This window comes from Aquila chrysaetos, chromosome 5, assembly GCF_900496995.4.
Source record: "Aquila chrysaetos chrysaetos chromosome 5, bAquChr1.4, whole genome shotgun sequence".
Classification (NCBI taxonomy): domain Eukaryota; kingdom Metazoa; phylum Chordata; class Aves; order Accipitriformes; family Accipitridae; genus Aquila; species Aquila chrysaetos.
The window spans coordinates 73,400,496-73,413,075 of NC_044008.1; the positions used below are offsets into that span (position 1 = coordinate 73,400,496).

General features: G+C 38.7%; 1 protein-coding gene across 1 annotated transcript in view; it reads left to right on the top strand.

Moving 5' to 3' along the window:
- The window catches only part of GNA13 (G protein subunit alpha 13), a 29,943-nt gene extending 18,717 nt beyond the window's left edge, over nucleotides 1-11,226 (top strand). Inside the window, exons 3-4 of the mRNA XM_030013614.2 lie at nucleotides 1,397-1,447; nucleotides 6,190-11,226. Coding sequence (XP_029869474.1) covers nucleotides 1,397-1,447; nucleotides 6,190-6,762 — 624 coding nt within the window. The 3' untranslated portion in view covers nucleotides 6,763-11,226. The remainder of the gene's footprint in view (nucleotides 1-1,396; nucleotides 1,448-6,189) is intronic.
- Nucleotides 11,227-12,580: the final 1,354 nt, after the last annotated feature.

The following is a 12,580-nucleotide window of genomic DNA, read 5'->3' on the forward strand; positions in this document are numbered from 1 at the left end:
CTCTGCAGGTGTGTCGAGCATGAGGCATGTTTCAACCAGAGTCCCAGTCTTGCCTAATTAAAAGTTCATGTTCAAATTGCACACTTAAAGGTGCGGTATCTACTTGTATTACGTAACTTTTTTTAGTACCTGGAAAACTTGAAAAGGTACCTGGTTTATGTGTCTGTCAGAACCCTTTTTGGACTGTTATTTACCCTACCCTACTTTACTGCTGCTTAGATGACACAGTTTAGTATTGAGGTTTGATATTCTTCCTAGATAAGTTTGCAGAGTTCAAATTCAAGTGGGGGGGGGTTATTATCAGGGTGTAACTCCTGTCCTAATCCACTTGTCTGCCTTAGAAGTAGTCACCTCAGCCTTGGATGCTTCTTGAATTTCTCATCAAGAAAAAATACAGTCACAATTCTTGCTCTTCCATCCACAGAGTGAAAACACAGATGGTTTCTTTTCTGTATGTACTATAAAGTAAATAAGTTACAGCTTGGTAATCAAGAGCTTTCAAAAGAAAGCATGTTTCTGCTTCTGTGATGATGCTGAGAATACTAAAAAAGGTACTACTCTCCTTTGCAATAAATTCAATCAGTACATTACCCATGCAAGTGAACTCAGGTTCCACAGCATCCTTTTAAGAGTTCTTCATTAATCCCAGCACCCTAATGGAGTTCTGGAGAGTTGACTATTTCAAGTTTACAATAAAATCTTTAGTTCTGCATTACTGGAGGGATTAAAAACTGCAGTTACTGTTTGCAAGGACAGTGATGGCTTGAATCTGAAAGATAGCCTGTATAGTAGATGTGATATCATGGAGTATGGCACCACGGAGCTCTCTCTGTTGCTCCCAGAGTGAGGAGTTCTTGTCCAACTTGGTCTCTGGTAGGAAGCTTCAGTAAAATGCTTCATCTGTTGTGGTTTCTCATCCTCCATTCTGCTAGTCAATTGCTGTGCTCAGGGGAAGTACCTGTATGAATGGGATTGTATGGCAATGCAGTTATAAGTTAACTCATCTCCAGTGATTACTCCCTGTACCTGAATGCCTGTATGTGCAGACTCTTCAAAAGGTTAGAAGAATTGAATGTATCTTTTCATAATGAACCTGGGGTTGCTCGTTGATACTCCGTGTGAATAACACTGTAGGATTTATTTAGCAATTCTAAACTTGGAAAGAATTTAACTATTATAAATGTGCCTACTTATGCTTTTAAGCTTAAATATTAACTGGCCTAAAATAAAACATCAGTTTTGTTCTTAGGATAGCTGCTTAAAGAAATGATAGTGATTAATGCTTAAAACACTTAAATCTAGATTTTGGTAAATTAACTGGACTTAAGAATGTAAACTATTGGGATCAAGTGTGCCACTTTTTAAATAACTGTTTGCTGTTTTGTTTTTTTTTTAGGGGGAATCTGTAAAGTATTTCTTGGACAACTTGGATAAACTTGGAGAACAAGTAAGTTCTTTTTCCTTGTTTTTTTAATTTGTTGTTGTTGAGTTTTAAGTAGTCTTTGTGATCTCTGGGTTTTAAACAGATGAAATGTAATTAGTGTCTACTCCAATAATTTTAGTTAACTTTGATTATCCCATTATCTCAGCAGTTCATCACTGACATGTCAAAAACACAGGGCAATGCAAGGGCTAAGAGACTTTCTGGAAATAGAAATCCTGTAGAAATTGAGCAAAAAACAAGTTACAAAAGCTTGTTCAGTCAGAAGACTGTTAAAGTAGCACTTCAACACTAATTGATATCCAAAAATGACTGCTTTTGTTTTTCCATATTCAGTTAGGAAGACTTAAGTTAAATCAGTGCACAGGTCAGTGGTACCTTTCTGTAGTATCTACTTCAAAATAAATGAACTTGGTACAGAATAAAATCTGTTTTCTCTGGGAAAAAAGCTGAAACTTCCGTAGAATACTTTTTGATAGAAATGTTGGTTACTGCTTGAATAATGAAGTTGTATGCCGATGCTCATTAGTTGTGTATTGCAGAAATGGCATGTGGAAAAACTGCCTTTAAAAACTGCCTTTAAAATGGGATGCTAGCTTCAACTCCATGGGGAGGCAGTTTCTCCATGGTCATTTCCAGCTGGTGGCTAACAAATGATGAAGGAATCCAAACCACTTCAATTGAATCCTGTTACATCATGCTTAATTTAATTTTTCTTTTTCTCTTTAACAGATAAAAATTTAATTTTAAGCCGCACTATTTTTCTCCTTTGAACTGTCATTTTTCTAAGTAGAGCACTGGTGATCATCTTGCAGAATGCATGTGCTTCCCAGATATCTTGCTTGAGAAATCCAGCACTCACCCTCTGAATTTTGATTTGGTCTTGAGTTGTAAGGCAATATGAGAACTGCACTCACTTTAATGAACTGCTAAACTTTCTGCTAATGGTGGATTTCTCATGGTCTTTGAATCCAATGCTGCTTTAGTTTGGAAGGTGTTTGTGGGGGTTTTTTCCCCACACATTTGCACTAATTTGGGTAAATATTTTTGCAGCTTCTTTTCAAAGTTCTTTATTTAGAAACCTTGGTCCATTCTTTGATTAAAGCGTGAAACTTGAAGTCACTAATTTTTTTTACATTTTTATATTTACACACACACACACTTATTGTAGGTCTGATGTTGCTGTGGGAACGCTGAGCTCTGAATTACAGCTTTTCCAGTTTAAAGTTAGACCAAATGGTGTTGAGATACAGAGGGATGCTTAAAGATCTGCTGTCATAGAAAATGTTAGGTCTTTGTGGAGAAAGTGCTGGCTAAGTTTTGTTACTCAGTGAAAGATTTGATAGGGTCTTCTGGTTTATTCTTATCTATATACAAGATTTGTCTAATGATTGTTTCCCCAAACTGTATTAATAGGAGTATTTTACTGTTCTTACCTGTTATCTGACGCAACTGGGCTGGCCTGCAACTAAATTGCTTATAAACAGATAGACCTGCGATTCATGTGCCTCTTGCTGAAAGGGAGCTCACGTGCCTCTTGCCAAAAGGAGGCTGATTATAATAGTGCATAGGGAAAAGAACTTAATGTTCAGATTTAATCAGATCAGCAAAATAAGAGTAGCTGGCTGGCATATACACGTGGGATCGGCTGGATTCCTTGCAACTGTTTGTTGTTATTTCAACTGCCAGTGCAGACTATATGTATTCAAAATATCTCAGAGAGAGACATTGCTTTCCATGTTGTGATTGGATCTTATTCATGCCTTAGATTCTAATTTTAACTAGGCAAACAGTGACGTGATAGCCAAAGTTGCTACCTGGTAACCAGAAGTCCTTTAAAAGAAAACAGACTGTAGTGAATTTGAGGAAGGACAAAATTCAGGAAGAAAGCATATCTTCTGAGTCAGTATGTATCCTTGGGAAGAGCTGCACAGAAAATAAACCAAAAAAACAACAAACCTTCCCCCTGCTCCCTGCCTGCTTACCCCCCGCCCCCAAAAAAAAAAACAAACAAAAAATGGAAGAAGGTGAAAAAGAAAACTGCCAACATGGAAGATTGGGCGAAGTGTAGAAAAGGAGAGTGTGCTTGGGGATGCTTGCAGGAAAAGTACTGATTGACAATGGTGAAACATTGAAAGGACTTTGAAAATAATACTCGGTGCTATCCAAGGAAAATATTCACCTAATGCTGCGGTCTTCAGATACGGAGAATGGGATCAACAGTGAGAAAGGGACTAGTTCATAATTGCTACAGTGGCAAGCTGCTAGTATTCTAAGGATCTGGGCATGAGGGAGAATACACAATCATCCTTCAAAAAGATAACTAAAATACCAGGAGATTTCTTAGGAGTTGTATTTATTTTCCTGTAGCCAAATGATAGCTGTATACCAAGCACTTCATTTCCAATGCACTCATTTGCAGGCTGTTGCATCAGGGTAGCCATTATCTGGTATAAAACATGGTAGGTCTTCTGTGCATGTGGAACTTGAAAGCACTTGAAAGGATTTTAATTGTGGTTGCAAGTGTGAGAGGAATTTTAAATAAGTAATACTCGAGAGGGAATTTGTCAGGAATTCTAGGGATGAGCTCCTTGTTCTTGAAAACTTTACGGAATAAACATTAAAGGCGAACTCCCAGAAGAGTTTGCTTTGTGCTCTTGTTTCAATATTGAAGGTATATATGGCTTTGCCTATTATATTAATTGATTTTATTTATTTACTTACTTTAGCAGACTTTCTGGTTTTCTTCAGAGAACTTGAGACTAATTTCCTGAATAACAGAAATTCATACGTTCCTGTTTGAAAGATGGAATAAGTGTTAAACCTGCGACATTCTCTTGCCTAATTGTTAGCGGTCAGATTTGCTCAAAATCCCTTTGCATGTGCCCACTGACATTTGATACTGTCAGTGCTCTATTCCTCCAATTGTTCTCCTTGTAACAATTTTTGGTAGAAGAGACCCAAGATAAATGTAACAAAATCTTATTACCCTTTAAAGTTGCTTCTTTTAATCAGACAAGGGGGTGGCAGCACGTGCCTGTCGCTGAGTTTGGAGAGAACATGGAGAACTGCTTTAGCAGTTCAACTGCCCTGCAGATTTACGTGGTGCAGGTTTTGGATGTGTAATAGTACTGCAGCAAAAAGTGCAGGGTGGGGAGCCTGTGCTTCAGAGAGCTGCTTTGTAATTCGTGGCATGATAAAAATCGATGCCTTAGTCATGGGCAGCTTGAATAAAGAAACCAGGAACTTCAAACAAAACAGTCTCGCTCTAGCTAGTTTCACTTTTGAGCTTGCATAGTAAAGCAAAGTGGTCCTCGAGTTTTTGGAACATTACACTCACTTCATAATTTTTAAAATTGCTTTCTTAAAGGCTGTGGATCAAACTTGTGCAGCTGCCTTAAACTTGGAATATCAGTATTTAAATTGCTATGTAGTTGTGTGTTTGTGTCCCCCCCGCCCCAGCTTACTAGTTGAATCAGACTTTCTGGACCATGGTCTTGCACATCTTCATAAAAGCTCCAAGTCTGGTAGCTGGCACTGTCAAAGGAAGATTGTACATAATTCACTAAGAGGAGACTAAAATTCCAATTCTGAAACCTAAGTCGTTCTCTCTAAAGTTGTGAGAAATGCTGGAAGAATGTGAGAGTTTCCATAATAAGTGAACAACAAAGCTTTAAACTTCAGTGTCAGCCAGCTGTCTGTTATAGATGCACTTTTTAAATAGCAGAAAGACTTGGACCATATGCAAAAGTGTAATTCTAAGAATTAAGAAATCCCCAATATGAGTTTTGAATTTCATGCTGTCGAAAGCTGACTAATAAGAATTCCTCTTCCTGGTAGCATTTGCATCCGTTGATGATGACTGTTCATGTAACAGTCAAAAAAATAGTAAAAACGCCCTTACCCTGCTTATTTAATTCTGGGGCAAAAGGCAGCCTGGAGAGCTTCAGGTTGTATCTGTCTTGGGTGCCCTCCTAGGCTGTACTACTGGGAAGGCACTGCTGTCCTCAGCTGCCTGTTTCTTCTCCTGTTCTACTAATTGCACAGAATGTTGTTGGACAAAATAAGGCTGCACAGGTGTGGCACGCAGCTAATAGAAGAGACTTTTTGGACCGATACAGCTAGGTGCAAAACATCCGTGGCACAAACGCAGCAAGTTGCTTAGGTTTTGCTTTTCTGGCATAACTGATTGCCTTAAAAATTACTTAGTGGAGCAGCTCTTTTTTCTAGGAGCAGTTGTGCAGTATGCAGGAGAACATGGGAGGAACTGAGTGCACGTAGTTAGAATGGGATACTACCGTGGTTACTGATTTGAGAAACCTGTTTTAGACCCCGTTTGCTGCATTGCAGTGTTGGCAGCCAGCGTGTTTCCCAGCTTTGCGGGAAGAGGGTGAATGAAGCCTAAGGTAATCCAGAATGAGGGAAACTGGCATGAGGAATTGATGGTACACCTCTCAGGTTGTTTATGGATCCTTGTCATGTGGGAAATGGAAAGCTTCAGTTCTCTGGGATACATGTTTTGATTTAATATTGCGTGTGTTTCCTGCCTTGGACTCTAGATCTTTCCAAAATGCTTCAGTGTTAGCATATAAATATACATACATGTGTATGTTTATTGAAAACCTCGTGCTATTCCTCTGCAAGCTTTTATCTTGATTGCAAGTCAGCTGTGATCACCGTGCCTGTGACTTCTATCCTAATCGGCAAACTCTCTTTTTTTTTTTTTTTTTTTTTTTTCCGTTTCTTAGGATTATCTTCCCTCACAGCAAGATATACTGCTGGCACGAAGACCCACAAAAGGGATTCATGAGTACGACTTTGAAATAAAAAATGTTCCTTTCAAAATGGTTGATGTAGGTGGCCAAAGGTCAGAACGGAAACGCTGGTTCGAATGTTTCGACAGTGTCACATCAATACTCTTCCTTGTTTCCTCAAGTGAATTTGACCAAGTGCTTATGGAGGATCGGCAAACAAATCGCCTTACAGAATCCCTGAACATTTTTGAAACAATAGTCAACAACCGGGTTTTCAGCAACGTCTCAATCATTCTCTTCTTAAATAAGACGGACTTGCTTGAGGAAAAAGTACAAAAAGTGAGCATCAAAGACTATTTTCCAGAGTTTGAAGGGAATCCCCACTGCTTAACAGATGTCCAAAAATTCCTGGTGGATTGTTTTCGTACTAAACGCCGGGACCAGCAGCAGAAGCCCCTCTACCACCACTTCACCACTGCTATTAACACAGAAAACATCCGGCTAGTTTTCCGTGATGTTAAGGATACCATCCTTCACGACAACCTCAAGCAGCTTATGTTACAGTGATGTGCAAAAAGACATTTTTGAGTAACTTTTGTGTGTTGTTTTGTTTTTGTTTTTTTTTTTTAACTAGAAGTTTACAGCAGGAGTAGCGAAATCCAGATCCTGTCAGACTTCTTGATATGTGGCTAAAAGCTGCTGCTGAACACATTATTGCCAATTTCTGCAGAAATTCAGGCTTAATCTCTTCCAGTGTAGCTTCAAGTTGACTCGAGTTGTAATTTTATAGCAGACGTATGTCTAAGTTACCTGTAAAGTGATAAATTTGACCTTTTACAAACATGTATATTATCCTAGGACATTCATTCCACCTTCAGAATTCAAAGTCCAAACTTCAGTGAAATTGTTGCAATTGTTAGACTGTGGCCGTAATTTAAGGGGGGAAGAAACTTTTCACATCTAACTTCATTATGAAGACTGTGATACCATAGCTGACTTATGATTTCTCAGGTCTATTGTTGGTTAGAAATCCCATAAATACCTTGCTGGAATCATCTATTTGAAGCTAGGATTCCTGCATGTAACACACTTCCTCTTCAATTCTAAATCTTTGCATGGGGTTTGACTAGGAGGTGCTTTAAAAATACTTAGATTGGGAGCTTCAGACATATCTGGCAGGAAGTACTAACACAGGCAGAAGTCTAGTGACGAGGAATTAGTGAATGGCACAGTACACGGTTTCACTCTATTGCATTGTATGTACGTCTTAGAGCCATGGCAAAGCACAGAGCACTATGATACGGTCCTCTTGAAATTCTGATGTGGGAAGGGGGAGCAAGCTAAACTTGTATTTCTTATCTTCACTAACCAGATGTTACATGTAGGTACCTTACCTGTTCTTGAAGCGCTTTCATATAGCACCAGTTTATTTTTACTTTCTTTGTGACTTCTTACAGTGTGCCTCATCTTAATCAGTAAGCATTTGGTGATGGATAGAAGTACTTGCAAACCTAAGTGCCTCCTTGTGTTCTGTCCTCTTACGACATTTTCAGTGGCCTTATGTGAGCATATGTGTTCCAGCAGAGGCCTTGTGTAGCTGACACCATGAAGATGAATGTTGTCTTCTGAAAAAAGAACATGTCACAGCAGAACATGCTTCAGCTGATGAGGTTCTTTCTGAGACTTTCCAATCGGGTCTAGCAATCCTAAGTGTACTTGAGCCAAATATGTTGCACAGCATACTCCAGAGTGCTGCTTGTGACTGAGAGTATTTTACCAAAAGTTCCATTGCAGTTACATTTTTGGGGGTTTTTTTTAGGGGCGGTTGTTACCGTTGCCATGTGATTAAAAAAATAATAAAAAATACTTCTTGCCCAGAAATCCTCATACACCACACAGCATACTACAAAATGAGAGTAAGCTTGTAAGCTTGTGTTTTAAAAAGTACTGCCGCTACCAAGTTTCCCCCAGACTGTAGTGTCACATAGGCAGTTCAGCTTGCCACTTTGCCCCATGGAACTGGCCAATTCCTGTGGATCGTGATGCTGGCCAATACTTTCTTAAATGAATTTTTATTAACATACTGCACATGTGGCAAGCGGTGTGACATAATATTCTCACTGCTTGGAGCAGTGTCCCTGTTAGAACATAGGAAAGCTGCCTGTCTTCTGAACTTAGCCTTTTACTTACTGTGATTGTAAGTTGTATTAACATCTCTGTACCTCATTCCCCTGTCAGTAGAAGGGGAATAGTGTATTTTTATTTAGTTAGGTGCTTTGAAAGACCTCTATTTTTTTATATCATCCAATGAGTAGTCATAGATTAGTCTGCGATTTCTGCGATAAGGCACTATTTTGGGAGGAAAGAATTCTGAAAGAGCTTGGGAGAAGTTACAGTGCATAATCTAAACATAAATATAAGGTCTGGGTGCAACACTGATGTCAGGAAGATTAATATAACCTTTGGATGGGGATGTTTAATGTAGATTTTGCCTCCTTAGTGGACATGGATATGATTACTTCTGGTTTGATGTATTCAGGTAATATGTGAGCAATTCAAGACGAACTAGAGACCTCAAAAGAGGATAGTGAGGCTATTTAAAAGATGGGACAACATGCCTGTAACGGGATTCCAGAAGTTTTCCATTTCCCTCTTTGGAGAAGGATGACTGGTTGATTTGGTTGAGCTATAAATGCTACATGAGCAGAGAGCAAACCTCTGTCTGGTAGCCGCAAAGTCCAGTGTTGTAAAGCAGAAATTGAATAAATCCATGCCCTTGTTAGTCAACAAGAGAAGTAGTAGGTTTGTTTTTTTCCTTTGCTGACAGTTGTCTGAACAAGTATTTGGTTGGGTTTTTTTTGGTTTTTTGTTTTTTTAAAGAGACTTACCTCCGCTCTGATTAAAATAATTAATTTGGAGAGGGTCTGTAGTATGTGTTTTGCAGGGTGTCAGACTAGATGATTGCAGAAGAGACTAAAGACTGGATAGTGGATGATATGAAGATTACCAGGAATTTGTCTAAACAAATTTGTTTATGTAAAATGTTGATGAATTTTGTGTCAAGGGACCTGTTAATTTACTAAAGATCCTCAAAACTGGTGTCAGTCTAAGGATATAGTCAGTATCACTAAGGCGCTGGGCACTTCTGACGTTAGCTAAAGGAGGAAAAATATTCAGCAGGCTTCTCCCCTGCACCAACACAAAAAAAACCTGTTTTTAATCCTTTCAGATCACTTTCCCTGTGAACACCAGGGCCTGTAAGATAGCAAGGTAGACCCTGCAATGTTGGGTCACTTCTGACAAAGTAGGCCCTGGTAGAAAAGCACTATATGAATCTCAGGCAGAAATGAATTATTTTAAAGAAATGACTGAGTCAAATCACTCGCGTTTCCCACTCCCACTTCTTTAGACGGGGTGAGGCAACTAACCTTGATGTAACTGTTTACATGGTTCCTATGTTAACATACTGGCTAAACAAACCGAATCAACGTTTGGCTTTTCCATCTTCAAACTTAGTCTTCATCAGCTACCTGAAAAGGAGCACAGCGTGTACTGTTGTATTTCTTTTTAGATTTGTTTCTAAATATTATTTCTTCATAGCAGGATATCATTTTGGTACAAGAGCTGAAGGATTGATGTTTTGAACAGACTGATTTTTATCCTGAAGCAAACAAATGAGTCACGGTTGGCTAGTAAGAGTGAAGCTTGTTCATGTAAACCAGTCTGTGGTACAAGGTCAGGACATATTTCTAGTGAAGGTGGGAAAGCAGGTAGAAAATCAAGTTTCCCAAAACTTTCTTAGTTCTCTTTGATGGAGTGAGCTCTGTTAAAAAGATCACTGATCACTGACCGTATGGAGATATACCACTGTCTTGTACAGCCTTCCTGTACTTGAAAGTGAAATTGGTGTTTTAGCGACTGTTCCCTGCTGCAGTGTGTTAAACTGAGTTGATTGATACCTGAAAACTGTGGCTGTTCATCAGGGCTTTAACAATTTTACTTTTTTAATCTATTGTATGTGGGAGCGTAAGCCATCAGTTTGTGTAAAACTTAAGCTTTCTTCTAGAATATCTGCTCTTAAAAAAAAGTCAGGTGGGTTCATTGATCTCAAAGGCTATGTATTGGACTCATTTGCCTAGTAAGTAGCTTTAAATTTTGCCCATCAGAATTATTCTAGCAAATTGCTCGATCAGGTGGGTGTTTCAAGCTTCATGACACTTGGCTAGTAATAGTATTTATGATCAGTCCCAGATAGCTTAGTCAAACTGCATCTGCTCACCATGTTTGGGAGCAACTCACTGCTGAAAAACTGAGAACTGTGTGTTTTTAACATGTCCATTGCCATTGGAAGACTTCTCTGGTTATTTCTCTTTAAGGACGGTTGCAGAAGGTTCATCTTCCAACAATAACATTTCCTGTTTCAAAATGATCAGAAGTTTTATGCCATACCAAATTGTTCACAAGTTAACTTTACAGGTCTTGTCTATTTGATGGTACCATTAACGTAGGTTTTTTAATTACACAGCATTGCAATACAGTGCCATTTTGCAATTTCTTTGCATTGTACTTGAAAATAAGTTGAATTGCAGACTATTTAAAACTGCTTTCCTGCGCTTTCAGTAGCAGTGAGAGCTTACCTTACGTGAAGCCTTTATGTAAAAATATATTTTGTAACAACCTCATAGATCTTTAACAAAACCAAGATTTGTATTAGCTTTGTATAAATGTTTGTGGCTTACAATTTTATATGTTTAACTTTTTATAAACTTTCCAGGGACTACTTTTTATTGTAAATTTTTTTTTCTCCTTGCTTTAGTTTAAGATTGGCAATAAATTATTTCTAAGAGAGGTCTTAGAAGAAAAAGCATCAATTCATTTTTATAAAACGGTTAAATTGATTAATAGTTTAAAACCTCTTACACTTGCTTGTACATTGCTCTGTACATACTCTCCAAAAGTGTTGCCTTTCAGCTATTAATATTTGCCTTGTGTACAAAAATTACTGACTATGAATAAACATATACAGCCTCATGCTGGTATTATGAAATTATTTTTTCAAATTAATGATGTGTGGAGGCAGCCAACTGACTTTTTTTGTTGGTTGGCTAAGGCCAGCTGTTTTGCTCCTGCTACATCTTTTGTTTCAAATAAAATATGTAATAGAGTTAGTCTCTGGTCTCAAGCAAGCTCTGTGCTAAAAGGGCTCATCCAGATTCTTGTTCAGCCTGATTGCTCTTTCTCCAGTAGAGGGGCAAAAGGAAATTGCTGACTTGCATTTGACAACCAGTTTGGTACTCAATATTTAAAATATTGATGACACCCGTGTGTGTTATGGCGTAAGTGGCAAGTCTCTGTATAAATTATGTATCTTAGTATTGCAGAGTTAGATTTTACTCTTTTTTTTTAAGCTGTTTTCTGAATAAGCCAGCGTCTGCCTCCTCTAGAAATGGATCACTGGCTGTTTTGTAATCGGCTGCAATATGAAGCAATGTTTTGCAGAAAAAACATTAATTTCTCCATGTCAGTTTTTATAGGCCTGAGATGCTTCGTTTTCCACAACAGCCCTTGGATTTGGCTGGCATGCTGTGGACACTAAATCTCTGAAAATACTCAGACCAAGTCATGCTTGTTTATAGAGTTAGTGCTCAACATTAGTATGTCTTGATAATCGGAATACATAAACTGTAAAAATTCTTGGTGTACGTGAATGTTGCTGTGGATTAATAGGAAGCTGCACGCTCTGCCCCAGCCTCTGCATTCTGGAGAGCAGAGTTCGCTGTGGGAAGGAGCCACCTCCGCTCACTGAAATTAGGAGTTAAAAACCTGTCGGATGCCCTCAAACTTAACCCAGCTCTGCAGTGCAGTTTTGATTCCAGGTCCTGCTTGTTCCCAGGGGGGTTGTTTCTGAGAAATCGCAACCTCATCTTTTGACCACTTTTTTGCACTGAAACAGTTATATCAAATGAACACCATTTGTGATGTTGCTCTGACTTTGAAAACCAATCTCTGTAGGGTTTTTTGAAAGCTTTTTTTTCTTGCATCTTATTTCCTGAGATGCAGTCAGCCACCTGAGGAGTAAAACTAACAACACCTGGAACTCATCTTAACAGATTGTGTTTGTTTGGTTTTTTTAAGCCCAATATTAAAAGTGTAATTACATCGAGGTTCACCTAGGCTTCTAGTTAAGCTCTTGTTGACTAAAGCTGTCATTGGAAATAGGTTGGTGGTGGTGTTCCATGCAGCAGTAACTCGCAGACTCTGATAACTTCACCGCACTGATGTGCCCGAGGGCTGACAGTGGTGGGGAGAGCCGAAGGAGGGACAGGGAAGGAGCGTGTTACAGCATTTATGTGAGCAAGTGGAAGTTTCTTCACTTTCACAAAGC